A 14,755-nucleotide genomic window follows, 5' to 3' on the forward strand; every position below is an offset into this window, starting at 1 on the left:
ACAGCACTTGCCCCCGACAGTCTGTTTGAGGCTATACGGGGGAGGAGCGGGGGGGGGGCTTTGTCTTTGTTGTGCGACACGTAACGGAATTTTTACGGCGCCTTTGTGATGTCAGCGGCTGGCGATCGTCGTCAATATGCAGACGTGGCGATGCAACGTTAATCCCATGAGCGCTTGACACACGGGCACGCACACACAAACACACACAATAATAAATAAATAATAATACTCGTGAAACTGATCCGTGACCTCACCTGTAGGATATAAATAGGATCCCGGATCCACACTCGGTCACTTCTTTCTGCAGATCCAACGAAACCTTTCGCAACATGGTTAGTCCTGTGAGTCCGTGTCTGTGTGTGTTGTATGGGCGTGCATGCGGGTAGCGGTAGTCCAGCGGTTAGCGCTTCGCTGCGCTCCGAACCCGTCGACCCCAGTTCGATTACCACTCACGGCGAACACCAGCGACGATTATTTGAACCGGGTCTGGGCCACTGGGGATACAAAGGGGGTCGGGAGTGGTGCTGGCCACCCAGCCCCTCGTGTGCCTTGCCGGTCTTGATAGGTACAACTCGCTAAGTCGGATCTTTGTCTTTGCATATGGGTATCATAGATACATGTGTGTGTTGGATGCAAATTTCGCATTTCGTATACCGAGTTAATGAATATACGTAATTGTGTACAATTTAAATCCGTACGCTGGTGAAAATATCCTTTACAATGGTAGGTGGGTGCTTACTAAAATAATATATAAGTATATGGTTTTGTATATGTACGGCCCTTTTGTCGATCCACTGCTGGATGAGGATGGACGAAGGCGCCTCCGCGTGTCGGGGGAGTGGGGTGATTATTGATTATTGGACCATACTTCACCAGGCGGGTTAATGCGGATTGGTGAAGACATGGACAATAGGCGACGTTTCGAGGCATGCGCCTTCTTAAGAGCACACGCATCTCATCCAGATGTGCATAGACTTGTATCGCGCACCTTTTCTCGATCACGATTCCGTCAAAGCAACGCCTGCCAGCGGATTTGAATTTCCCTATTTCACAGCTGGAGCTTGCGTTTGATGTGCACCTTAAATTTGTATATACCGTAATGTGTGGACGAGTGTGATCGGGATACAGATATAGAGGTTATGTATATAAGAGGCCCGGCCAGACACATACAATACAAATATCACTCTGCGGCAGTAGCAAAAAAAAAAATCTAAAAATGTAAATCTTGATTTTAAGCTTTCGTGACTGCAGTAATCCATACTTTTTGGTTCTTTCGGTAAAGTCACCGTAGGTATAAAATAAAATAAAAATGTAACGCAAATTAGGCCCAAATGAAATGTCCCGTTTCGTTTCCGCTCGTTTACCGAGGAAAGTCTCACGGGGCCTTAAGACTCTTGTTCAGGACGGTCCTGCTACATTTTTTTGCAGTTAAGGGGGCGATGTTGCTGAGTTGTTCCCAGGGAATGTTTCAGCATTGGGTTGTTGGGCCAATACCGGTTGCAGTCTTGTGCTTTTGTTCTTGTTGCTATGGGAGGAAAGCGGGGAACTCGGAGGAAAGGCAATGCGGTTCAGGGGAGCGAGCAGACCGACTCCACTTGGAAAGGCGCCCGAGTCGGGAAACGAACGTAGGCGGGTTTTTGTTTTGTTTTTGCTGCGAGGCGCGAGTGAAACGAGCCATTTTTATTTGCTGGTTAAACCGCCGGGATGTTCTAAAAAGAATCAGCTGCGTGGATAAATCGCTAAGACGTGAAACTTCATTCCAAAACGATTGTCCTCCCACCTCGCCGCATGTGACCGCGACCGCGTCTCTCCAAACTCCCACTCCGCGTCCCCCCAGAGGACTTTGTCAACACTCCTGCTGCTCCTGCTGGGAGCAGCCGTGGTACTCTGCATAGACAAAGACAACTGCCATAACTACGGGCCAACCATATCCATCAAGTCACCCATATCAGGTGGGTCAGTGAGCACACACGCACGCACGCACAACCTCTGTCTTGGAGAAGTCAATGTCATGTGAGCCTAATTAATCATAACAGTGATCTGCCACGGCCGAGGTGTTGGTCCTATTATAATTCAGTAGGCTAACATGACATTGACTTCTTCAAGACAGAGGTTATCTGCAAGCCATCTGGCTACCATGAGAGATTCGTTCATGAGGCTATCCACATATACAAACACAGAGACAATTTCAACCTAGAAGATGGATTCTGGCTTAGCAATCATTGGAAAGATTTGATAAGCCATTTCGGGTCTTAATTGATCACGTTTACGGTGGCTTTCAGACCGCATCCATTATTTTCGTCTCCCCCCTCTTCTTTTCCGAACATAGATGGACTCGTCCATCTGAATAACTGCCAAATCGCTCTCCGTGGTGCTAACGTTTAAAAAAATGCCACTTTTTCAAATTTTATTGCTGTGTGTTTCACACCTGATGATGATTGCTTGTGTTGCAGTCGAAACGTCGTGAGAATGTTATTGTTTTATATATATTTGATTGTTTCCCTTCTACGTGACTTTACCGAAAGAACCAAGAATATGAATCCCTGCAGTCACGAAAGCTTTAAATGAAAATTTAAAGTAATATAGTTATTAATTATTGTACATTTCAGCTCCCTTGTCAATCCACTGCTGGATTACTGTCTCACCGCCCTTGAATCAATCCTGCGATCTTTTCCTAAACAAACTTAATGGCTAGCGTGGTGAAGTATGGTCAAACAATTCGCCATCTATGACCGACACGGCGTCAAATTGGGCCCTTTATTCAGCAGTAGATTGGCAAAGGGCTGTCAATCGTTATTACTATTACTGAGCTCAAATAACAATTCTCAAGCATATGTAAGTATGTTTCTGGGAGAAGGAGGGTGTGGTGGGTTAATGCGCTGTTGGCTGCGCGTCACTGACTCTGGCCCACGTGCGCGCTTTCCCCAGGCCTGGCTACCGTTGGCTGCTTTCACGAGGGCCGATTCCGCAAATTGGGGCTCAAATGGTCGAGCTCCCAGTGCGAAAGTTGCGACTGCACGTCCGACGGCATCCAATGCTGCTTGTCGTACGAGGCTCCACTCACTCACTCACGCACGCACCACACTCACTCGCCACACGCGGACAGCAGATGCGATCCTGTCTGGGATGGGGGTAGCAATCCAGTTCTTCCCTCGCTGCGCCAGATAAAGTAAAGCGGACGGGCTGATTGACGATCCCCGCGCACTCCGCGTATCACGACTCCAGACACTCGCCCAGGCGCCTCCAGGTCGCGTGCGGTGTGGGTTGTACGGTGTGGGTACTCACGAGGACCATCTCGAGTAGAAGGGCTCTCAACAGCGCCCTCGCGTGGAAGCTTTTCCACCGGCAGTGACCCCAGAAAGCCATTGCAGTGCTGCACCTTCACCTTTAGCATCGTTTTGTTTTTACATTCAGCATTCTGGTAAGGCCGATCGATGATCCAGCACACACCGATTCACTCCACTCGCAAGATGTCACGCCCTTATCACCGTTGTATCGCTACTACCACGGTTTACGGATTGCTCACCCACCCACTCAGTCACTCACCCACCCATCTCAGTCACTCACCCACCCAACTCAGTCACTCATCCACTCACCCACTCAGTCACTCACCCACCCACTCATCCACTCAGTCACTCACTCACCCACTCAGTCACTCACCCACCCACTCAGTCACTCACCCACTCACCCACTCAGTCACTCACCCACCCACTTATCGACCCACTCTGTCACTCACCCACCCAACTCAGTCACGCACTCACCCAACTCAGTCACTCATCCACTCACCCACTCAGTCACTCACCCACCCACTCATCCACTCAGTCACTCACTCACCCACTCAGTCACTCACCCACCCACTCAGTCACTCACCCACTCACCCACTCAGTCACTCACCCACCCACTTATCGACCCACTCTGTCACTCACCCACCCAACTCAGTCACTCACCCACTCAGTCACTCACCCACTTATCGACCCACTCTGTCACTCACTCACCCGGGCACACACTGGCTCACCTATTCTTCCACTCACTCATTCACCGACTTACTCACCCACTCATCCCCCCCCCCCCCCCCCACCGGCTATCAGGCGTGGTTGGCAGGTGGGAATTGGGAGTTGAGCGACCCTGCCAAATATCCCATGCGATGTCACCCCTTGATTGTAGCCGCTGCAATGGGCGCGCTGTGTGAACGATCTCTGTGCTCCCACCGCGCGTTTATAATATTTGTCTGCTTGCTTTACATTTACGCGATGATGAGCCACTTCCTTGAGCTCCCATTTATGACAGCCAGGTCGCTTCTGTTAAAAAAAGAGCTATGTAGCTCATTGGACCTTACACCGGGTATTTTTTTTTGTAAATAAAACGAAAGTTTATAATTGAGATTCGTGCTCCCTGCGCGCGTCTCCCGCCCGCGGCTGTGCGCTCCTGGCCGGTGCCGAGATGAGCGACCAACCTTGCTTCTGCAGAGGCTGCGCTGCGGGCAGCAGAGGGCAGTGCAGCAGACAAAAAACCCAACGTAGTATAGCGGTGCATTATGCTCCAGCGTCGATTCTTCCTGCCTTCATCAACATCGCACTGAGCAGCGTTGTGAAGTATGGTCATTGTCAAAGCAGCGATGACGTTAGCGTTATAACGAAGCTATACGGGGTGAGAGGTGGCGCCGCGCTTAGCCGCGTTGCACCGTGAACACGGCGACCTCGGTTCGACTCCCGTACACCGCTGACATCAGTGACGAGTGATTATTATCTGAACCTGCCCTGATTTACCCCCCCTCACAAACCTGCACTGACCATCGGGGTGAAGTATGGGCAAACGACCGCCCATGACCGACACGGTACGGACAGACCTTCACCCAGCCGTGGATGAGCGAAGGGGTGCATGTTTTGAATTGATTTTGAACGATAACGCAATAGAGCAATGTTTTTTATATTCTTTAATTGTTTGGTCTTGAGACGAAATTACCAATTGGAACCCTTGCAGAAATGGTTAAACCAGTGCTTAATTTCGCACTCGATATTTTCCAGAACGCTGCCAGGATGTAGGATACTTCCACGAAAGAACGACCTATATATATGCCTACCTATAATCATCCTATATTAGTGTGCCCTATAGTGTGCCCTATATTCCTATGATCGTACGAGCAGTTTTAAACCAAATTAAGGCGATATGGAAGTGGTGTGCAAAAACAATTTCCTGGAAATGTCCGGACTCTTCTGGCTGAAATTACGCATTTAATGAAAGGCCGTAACAATAATATATATTGAGGGGGACATATCCCCCCCCAATAGTCAAATATGCTCAAAATGTCTCCCCCCCCCCCAATATATTGCTATAAAAAAAATTGCTATGCGATGTAAATAAAAGCAACAATTTGCTAAACCTTGGCCACAACATCTGGACTTGTCTTCATATAAATCAATGCATAGATTTCTGTTTATATGATTGTGGTTATAGTTGTACTTTATTAATCCCTAATCTCTGCCATTACATACAATGAAACAAGAAATGGTAAAAAAGTAAGAACAGAGCAATGTAATACAATACTCTATTAGACATTGTTGTAAAAAAAAAGTCTTTCCCATGTGTTAGTGAATTTTATTAAATATATTTTAGGCAGGAAATTAGTTTTCAAATTTAGATATTTTTCTGGGTTGGGACCCCCAGACACCCTGGAAGATTTTGTCCCCCACCCCCCAATGTTGACTCCATGGCTACGGCCTTGATTTAATGCAACATTTTTGCGTTATATAGCTGCCCACGGAAGCGGATATCACGGAGATAAGTCTGAGATTTGAGACGCCTTAAAAGTGACCGCTGGTTCAGACAGTGGATGTCAACGTAACGTGCTTCCTTACCCCCCCCCATCCCCTACGTGCGAACAGCATAAGCAAGCCGGTGATGTTCCCGGATGACTGCAGGCTGGATTTGGACGTGGACCAGTGCAAATACAACCTGGTGAAGAAGAACAACCCGAGCGAGAAGTGTTTCGTCCAGCACATGTCTCTCTCGTAGTCAGCCCCAGAGTTGGTGCCACCACGGGTTCGCTCACGACCCCAGCCACAACGTGGCACAGTGACACATGCTCAGCTAATCATTGACACCCCGCCGCCGCCGCTTGCGCTCCCCCCACCCAGTCCACTCGGCAGAGATGGGCAAAATACATTGACATCACAAATCACAAATTACCGACGTAAAGCCACGTTGATACAAAAGACCGATCAACGGCACGAATGCTCAATTGTGTCAAGCGGGTGTCATGTAGAATGTAGATGCTATTGATATGACTGCCCATCTTCTGCCAGGCGTAGGTGGTGGTTGCAATCAACCCCCACACTTCTCTTTACCGCACGATGCTTCGCATAGCTTCGGACAGGTTCCGTTGTAGCGGTAGGTTATGCTACCGAGTTCAGCTGCTGCTGCTGTGCTTGAAAGTATGCGCTCTGATGTGGATTCAGGTTTTAATTTTGTTGTAAAGTTCAGCCTTGCAATTGCTGGCTGGCAAAGTGGGGCCTTCCTCCCACTTGAGGGAGCTCTAGTATTATTCAGAAATGTTCTCATTGTACTCTGCTCATTTAATAACGTTGACTCCAGATGGCGAAAGTTGTTTCTTGTTGTTGTTGTTTGGCCCTGGTCTGCATGCCGCCCTTTTGACGCCTCTGATGAGGGAGGAGGGATGGGTTAAGCCTGGCTCGGTACTTAGTTCGTGGCGGTCTTGCCACGTGTTGTAGGCGTACCGTGCTGCGAACTTGTGATCAGGACATGGAAGTGGAGTGTCACCTATCTCCTCGGCGTGCAGGGATGTTCTCCCGGGTCCTCCGATTTCCCTCCCACGTGAAGCCAAACGCTCAATAAATGAATTGGCCAAACACCCCGATGTAGCAATGCAATAATAAAAGACTGAGAGATTGTGTGGAATTTTTGTGGATTAACCATTCGAATGTTGATGAATATAGTGTATCATCCGATGTGGAGAATTTTCAATCGTATCAACGTTGAAATCTGTAATTTCTGGATGTTTTGTCTTGTTTAGAGAGAACGATTGTTTTACATCATTCAATTGCAATGCTAAGTTGTGTGATTCCATGATTTACTTAAACGTTATATATAAACATCGCCCAACGAGATGGATGTAATAATAGGGCCCATTGGGTAAGGCATTGGCCAGTTTTGCCCCAAGATTCATAGGTCCACCACTATATCATGGCACACAGCAAAGGCTCTGTGTTTCCAATCATCATGAATTGTGGGTATCAATATTAAACACTCGAACAACGTTACATAATTACATTTTAAAAAGTGTAAAACAAAAAACCTGTTCTATCAACATGCTCCAACGACCGGAACGGCAAAAAATATAGTTTATTGTTGTTTTGTGTTTGTACATTGCTTTTGTTTTTGTTCAAACCAACCCCCCTTTTTTTTTTTACAAAAACGAAGAAAAGTTATCCGGCCAGACAATTTTTTTTTTCTTGGTGGAAAGTTCAGACGGAAAATTCCTTACGGCGAGAGGGAGGGAGGGAAGGAGCGGGTCGCAGCGCATGCGCACAAGCGGCAAGTTTAAAACGTCCCACTCCGTGGCGGACGTCTGCGAGATGTCTGACCGGGCAGAATGGTGTCAGAGCCATGCGTAACAAACGTTATACGGAGTACACGTGGCATCTTTGATAATACTTGCGACTGCAGGATATGCGTTGCGTTTGTTTTTTTTTGCTGATGATGATTTGTCACGATGTTATGATTTGTAATCAAAATCATCCTTCAATTAAAGTGAATTTAAGCTTCTATTGTCTTGGGGTTTGTTGTTGTTGCATCTTTGGTGGGGTTTTTTTTTCAAACTATTGGTTTTGTTCCGTCCACTATATGAAATGTAAAAATTACGTAATAATGCACAGCTACTTTTGTGAAGCCGCTTCTGAACGAAGACGACCCGCCCCTTCCCCAGTCCGTGTTGGTCCGTGTTGGTCCGTGTGGGTTGTCTGGCCATACTTCACCACACTGGTCATTGTCCGTTGGTAATGGCAAAGGGCCCTACATCTGTTGAGGCGTGGGGAGACCTTGACCCAGCAGTGGGTTATCAAAGGTCTGCGCGTTCTTAGGGGCCGTCCATAAATGACGTCACGCACCTAGGGGGGGGGGGGTAAGACATTTGTGACGCCGTGTGACGAGGGGGGGGGTCAAAAATCGTCCAAAATCGCGTGACGTCATTTATGGACGTCCCCTTATGCACTATTTACAATATAAGCACGTATGTTTTATTTCCTGTTATTTGTGCGTTTTTTTAAAATGAGGTCATTGCTAGAAAACGTATATCACTTAATCATTGTCATCACTGCAAATTAATATCCTTACTTTACATCCAACTGTCAAGTCATGCTTATCATCAAAATAATTGATCAATTAATCATCAGCCGTGTAATTGGTATCACCATCGCATCATCAATAATCATCATCTCGTCTTATATAATAGGCAACTTTTGGTCAATGGCCCTTCATAGCACATCCACAGAGAAGCCAGAGATATGGAGTTGTTTATAAGGGTTGGAGGCAGCACTTAAGACCATGGGGACTCGTGAGAAGCCAAACAAAACATGTAAACTATGCTGCGAAGAAGGGCCATTACCCGAAACGATTATGTATGTGTTAAGGCACTGTTGTTGAAGAATGCGTTGCGTTATTGTTCATGTGCATCACTGCCAACGCAGCAGCAGCATCAACCACCAAACATTGTTCATCGCCATCATCATCATCGGTCAAATTGATGTCACATCACACGCTTGACGCTTTTCTCGCCATCCTCACCGCCACCTCGATCGTCAACCCACACGCCCTCCCCCACCACTCCCCCTTTTATCCCCGCCGACCATCACCACCATCGCCATCAATAAAAAAAAGGAGACCTGGCTGTGCGGAATGTGTGGGACGTGGAGTGTGGTGATCTCGACGAGGGAGGAGGGTTGGATAGTGGTGGCGTTTGCGCCTCGCCCGCTCACGCCTATAAAAGCGCACCTCTTTGAGTGAGTGCGCCACTCACGAACCACTTACTCTCCTTCCCTTCTTCGAGACGACAAGACACCATGGCCGCGATGGTAAGGATTTGTTTGTCGAATTTCTTTTCATTGTTATTGTTGTGGAGCAGCGCGGGCGGTCACGTTCTTCAAAAGCAAAAACTAAAATAACCGCATCGACGGCGTGAACAATACACACGGGAGGCACAGTTGCAGCCTGAAAAAGCACAGCGAACTATAAGCAGTCTTATCCGCTAACGGGTCTTCTAAGGTCTAACGTCTTGGTTGAGTGTTGTTGTTGTCGAAGGGGCTCTCGGTTTGATACGCGAGGCCAGCGGCGGGGTAGCGGTGAGCGCGCTGCGCTCTCTTGAATCCAGTGACCCAAAAGTGCCGTTCCGTGCCAATGCGAACATCACTCGGCGAGTGACCAGTCGGAATATGACCCCTGTGGTCTGATTCGGTCGTAAATAAGTGACCCGATGTGTAATGTAAACATCGGCACTGGGGCGACAAAGGTGGCTTGGGTACACCACGCCCTCGTGTTCAACGCTATTCGGGGCATCGGTATGTGGCTTCAATTTTTAAAAGTCAAAGTGTGTGTGTTTTTCCACGCACGCACACGTCCATTGTTTTACCCATATTGACATAGCTTTGGGTAATCCAGTTAGCGAGCACCTATTTGATTAATGTCACCATCACGCGGTGAAGTGGTCTTAGCTAGGACCACGCAAAGCCTGCCCGCTTTTGTCACTCCAGTGCCAGTGTTCATTCGATCTCGAGGAGTCCCACGCCATGCGCGATTAGCAGTAGGTAATGGTTTTGTACGCCGTATCGGGAATCCAACCTATGTTGCCTGGTTCTTGGCACAGTTAATGAACTATTGCGACACTGACTGACCTTAACCATCTGCTCTTCTCCCCTGGCACAACCACACGCGCATACGTAAACACACACACTCTCACATGCACACACGCACACACGCAAACACTGGGCTGACACACACGTACGCACGCATTCATTCGTACACATACGTATACATACACACGTGCGCGTGCACACACACGCAAACATTTGTGTGCACACACGCAAACATTTGTGTACACACACGTGCGCGTGCACACGCAAACATTTGTGTACACACACACGTGGATGCACACGCGCTCACACACACACCCAGAGAGTGGCTATTGTGGCCGTGGTCGTGAGCAGCCTTGTGGCGCTGTGCAGCGGCTTTTGCACAGCACGAGAACCCGTTGCTCACATTGAAACTCAAGACGGAGGTGAGCTCGCAGGACTCGTCCCTAACGCACACCAGCATCATTACCAGATGATTATCATCGTCAGTCTTTATTTAGGCTGCAGGGGGAATCCTGATGAGCTATGAAGCTTTTTTTCACAGATGTCCAGTATGGTCGGGAGAGCAAGTTTACAACATCCAACAAAAAAGTTGCAAAATATAGAAAATGGTAAGCTAAATATGATAAATAGTGTGTAACTAATATAAGTCCGATTCATCAATATTGAGCAAGGCGGCAAAAATAACAAGACAGCCCCAGACCACATCGAAATAACACCACACAGCAAAAGTCCCTCAATGAAATGGCACATCATCACTTACAATCATCATTGCCACTTCATCATCATCATCACTGCTATCCCTCCATCATCTCTGCATCACAGGCGTGTCCCACGATGCCTGGATCATCAACGTTGTTGAACAACGTATCCGGATATATATTAGAGCCCCAACGAAAGACAGTATTTCCCAACGGGAAATTAATAACTCGGAACGAAGTGGAAAAATTGGCAGAATGCTGGAGCGCAGTTGGCTTTTTGTTTATGCTTACTCTCGCCACGGTCGCGAGATGTTAACTACCTCGCCTGGTATACAGGAGGTCGTGGATTCGATTCTAACCCTGACTCCTGTATATTTGGAGTTTGCTTTTAGAGTATTGGGCTGCTCTAAATTTCCACGTGATAAGCCACTTCGTTGAGCTATCATTTGTGGTCAGGTTGCTTCTCAGTAGGAGCCATATCGCTCAGTGGGCCTTACCTGGAAAAAAAAATGTGTTTATTTTTAATCGTTTTTAAACCTTCTATTTTATCTTGACCATCTGTTCCTTACTGAGCAATTATCTAAAACACTCATGTTTGCTCTGACGCCTCGAGATGTACCACATGAGAGGCGCGGTGACAGGAACAATGCACTATTATGATGACAGAGCTCACTTGAGATCGAGCGCAGAAAATGACACCGACTGTGAACTTTAGAGCGCTCGGCAATCAGAAGGGACCTTTAACCGAAGCCAACTAGATTTGACCTCTGCATCTCGCCCAGGTGCTCAACAAACCGGTTGCCTGCATCCACCAAAAGATCACTCCTCGAGATGATTGATAGATGCCAAGGGGGTGATGACTACCATTTGAAGGAACATCTTGTTCTAGAATGTGCCTTCTCGATAACGTGGGTTACAACAACGACGTCCACGTCTCTGTTACCTTGAGTATCTGCGGGTTCCGACAGAATGGTTTCGCACACAAACAAGTGTCCACGGAGCTCTGCAGAGTAAGAAGGCCTCTGTCGAGCTTCCATCCAGTGGGTCTTCGGCCACAAGTGGTGTGAGCAAGCAATTTGCGGAGGCTGCGAGTTTGACCTTTACCACCTTTTTAAATTCACCGCTCTGGCAATCGCCAAAGGCTTCTGTATTTGTATACGTCATGTGTTGCCGGGTGTAATGGTTCAAATTTTAATGCGAAAATAAAACGACTCCTTGAATATCTTAACCAGAAAACCAACCGCAGCATCGCACCTCCTACTGGCAGACGAATCCAAAACTCGCAATCAGATGTAGCTGTGGTCATCTTGCACCACACAGGGCCAGCTGCCATCAGGCAGCCCCCTGTAGGCTAATAAGAAAAAGGCCCTCCGAGAGGTCCAGTCACCTTTACGGGCGCAACGTAATCGTGATTGTTGTTGTTCTTTTGGTGGTGGTCCCGTGAATACCCCGCCCCTCAACGTGGCACCACACAGTCCCGGTGCTCGTTTCCAGCGGCTGTTTGGACGAGCATGACAAACCCCGCAAGGAGGGTGACGAGTGGCAGACCAGCGACTGCATGAGATGTTCCTGCTCCAGCGAGACTGTGACCTGCTGCAGCATGTGAGTCTCGGCCGGTGGTGGCTACGAGGGTTGGTGAATCACCGCACACAATGTTGCCAAACTGCCCGTGCGCGTCGAGGCCATACCACTGGCCCGCCAGCGTATTGCAAATATCTCAAGCTGACCGTAATGTTGAGAGCTTTCAAAAGGCTCTTGCAGCCAGTGAAATCCTCGCGTCGATATTGTCTTCGTAGCTTGTGTTGTGTCACTAGGCCTCTGTGATCAAACACATTTGTCAAATTATTCCAACTCTTTTGTCCACGTTTGTATATGTTCATTTTTTAAATCCATCTGGCTATTGTCCTTCCAGACTAATGTTTTCCAGGCACGCAATCTTGACTGGTTTCAACTCTATGAGTCTCATCGCAGAATCATGCCTGTCAACATAATACTGTGCAGCTGGCAAATGGAAATACACCAACTTAACAATGGGGCCATTTTCAGTGCATACAAAATAATGGATATTGTGTGAATTTCACGTCCGAGGAAATCTCTTATTTATTACTCATAATGCTTTTCATCATATTCTATTAATGAGTTTAGGGCAGGTGAGAGGAAAGAAACTTGAATACTAAGATAATACCCACTGCACATACGAGGGTGTAACACTCAAAATCTCCGCACAGATAATATTAAGAAATCGATTTTTGTAATCCCATTTCTTGATCACGCCGCACCTAACCGCCTGTCTGGGTTTCTTCCCTCAGTGCGTTCCGGCCCGTAATGGGCTTCCCTGCGAGTTGTGAGCCGATCCTAGACACGAAGAAATGCGTCTACACGGTGGTGAAGAAGAAGAACCATAAAGTGAAGTGTCCCCTCTCGGGGCCTCAGGCGGCAGTGGGGTGAACACTGGGCCCGTCAGCCAGCCAGCCCTCCACAATCCTCACCAACACCAACACCCAATAACCACTCGCCATCAAAACCACACACCCACCTGTCCCCCCCTCCCCACCAACACACACATACCATAACCGACTCCCATTGACCATTCACCATGACCATAGCACATCAACCAACAATACCACACCATCAACACCACGCACCATCGCCAGATACCACCAGATTATCACATGCTACCATCACCATCACAGCCACCCTACCAAGTGTTAGGCGGTGCCTCCCTTGGTGACCACCTCACCCGCAATCGCCGTGTCCTAGAATGTCCACGGCGCCTTTGTCCTCCGTTTACTGGGGCCCTTAAACAGCAAGATCTGACGATAATTGCTTGGCACGGTGGTGTCTGTACGACAACCACCTCCTGCTTGTATGGTTGGGAGCAGTCTCACAAATGATTAGCCGTTTACAAGCTGTATGCAGCCCTACCCTACCGAAGCCCATCGCTCTGAATTCAGAATGATTCATTAAGTGGAAGTTGGAAACGGAGGATGAGGAGTAGGAGAGGTTCATGCTAGATTATATCATAGGTTTATTCCGCTAGTTCTGTTGTTGTTGTTGTTGCTACTCTATCGCTTGTGTGTTTATCGTTTGCCAAGAATCACAATCACATTGCATGTGCAGTACGTTAGGAATTTCAGAAGTAGGCACCGCTCCAGGTGCTGTGGTCGAAAGGTAGGGTTCTACTCTTGAAGGTCAGAATATCTGAAGTTGAGTTGAAATGCTATCGGATGTTCTCCAGCCATTAGGAGCAACAGCCATGATCGATCCACTGCTGGATGAAGGCCTCGCAAGCAGTATCTCGTCAAGACACAATTTATGTTTAATGCATTTTAGGACAACCGTGTTTGCCAAGTAAAATGCAGGGTCTTCCCAAACTCCCGTCATATGCCCTTTCAGGGTTTGTAAATTCCAAGTTTACCAATTGTCTCCGTTCAAATACAATATAAGTCATCACATTCTGAACTCTCCGGAAGATTGCTAAACAATGATTTAAATAAATATCGATATCTTGTATGTCCCAAGTGATAGAGAGCGCACATTAGATTAATCATCGCTATCGTTTGCACGGGACGTGTTTCACCAATCATCAGGCACGTGCAGTGTGTAATGACTTCATTTGTATTTTTAACATAGAAGACTGGTAAAAGGGGAAAGGTAAGGAGTGGAGTTTGTTCATCCTTGTAATAGTTGGGTTCCACAACAATTTTGCTGCCTTCAAGATATTTAACCACGTGATATTCATTTATCCGTTCTTAGTCAACATGTATGCATGTTAACGTATGCTTTCCAATGTTGGGTTTTTAAGAGGATATATAAGCGTTTATCCTCGGCTATTAAAGTATCACCAGCAAAGTGGTTCGTGTGTCGTTTATATCCGTTCACTGCCGGACAAGGGTCACCCCACGCCGTACAGGTCGTGGGGATCACCTTCATCTGGCCGCACTGCCTTCTGCTTCTCACCACGAGTCACGCAGTCCTATGGCCAGAAGCCCCCCCTCCCCCCCAGGCTACGGCGATTCGGGGCGACTGCCCCGGACCCCGCGCTTTGGGGGAAGCCCCACGCTTCGACGTCACGGTGTCAGATGCAATACTTCCCGTTTTAGGTAGCCCACACATTTGGGCTTGTTTGTATATGTTGAACTTCTTTCGCACCGTACTTAGGTAACGGTGCCAATCAGAGGTGCGGGGGAAGGA

The 14,755-nt window shown here is 47.8% G+C and overlaps 2 protein-coding genes across 3 annotated transcripts; both read left to right on the forward strand.

Moving 5' to 3' along the window:
- The first annotated feature begins 232 nt into the window (after window positions 1-232).
- LOC116940345 (beta-microseminoprotein-like) lies at window positions 233-7,782 on the forward strand. 2 transcript variants are annotated; one of them, XM_032950089.2, is made up of 4 exons: window positions 233-332; window positions 1,838-1,952; window positions 2,929-3,046; window positions 5,883-7,782. In XM_032950089.2, exons 1-4 carry the CDS (start codon window positions 330-332, stop codon window positions 6,010-6,012), a joined length of 366 nt encoding a protein of 121 aa, XP_032805980.1. In that variant the 5' UTR covers window positions 233-329; the 3' UTR covers window positions 6,013-7,782. The 2 variants fall into 2 exon arrangements, with proteins under 2 accessions (XP_032805980.1, XP_032805979.1); XM_032950088.2 differs by having other exon boundaries at window positions 277-341.
- A 1,147-nt stretch (window positions 7,783-8,929) lies between these two features.
- Window positions 8,930-14,413, forward strand: LOC116940346 (beta-microseminoprotein-like). Its single transcript, XM_032950090.2, has 4 exons — window positions 8,930-9,086; window positions 10,183-10,285; window positions 12,037-12,163; window positions 12,871-14,413. The coding sequence occupies exons 1-4, from the start codon at window positions 9,075-9,077 to the stop codon at window positions 13,007-13,009; spliced, it is 381 nt and encodes a 126-aa protein (XP_032805981.1). The 5' UTR covers window positions 8,930-9,074; the 3' UTR covers window positions 13,010-14,413.
- Window positions 14,414-14,755: the final 342 nt, after the last annotated feature.

This window comes from Petromyzon marinus, chromosome 8 (genome assembly GCF_048934315.1).
Source record: "Petromyzon marinus isolate PM22_M1 ecotype Great Lakes invasive population chromosome 8, UKy_Petmar_22M1.pri1.0, whole genome shotgun sequence".
NCBI classification, from domain to species: domain Eukaryota; kingdom Metazoa; phylum Chordata; class Hyperoartia; order Petromyzontiformes; family Petromyzontidae; genus Petromyzon; species Petromyzon marinus.

Coding starts and splice junctions, on each gene's coding strand:
- LOC116940345 (XM_032950088.2), top strand. Junction 1,953..2,928: donor CATCAAGTCACCCATATCAG/GTGGGTCAGTGA, acceptor CGCTTTCCCCAG/GCCTGGCTACCGTTGGCTGC. Junction 3,047..5,882: donor GGCATCCAATGCTGCTTGTC/GTACGAGGCTCC, acceptor ACGTGCGAACAG/CATAAGCAAGCCGGTGATGT.
- LOC116940346 (XM_032950090.2), top strand. Junction 10,286..12,036: donor CATTGAAACTCAAGACGGAG/GTGAGCTCGCAG, acceptor GGCACCACACAG/TCCCGGTGCTCGTTTCCAGC. Junction 12,164..12,870: donor ACTGTGACCTGCTGCAGCAT/GTGAGTCTCGGC, acceptor TTCTTCCCTCAG/TGCGTTCCGGCCCGTAATGG.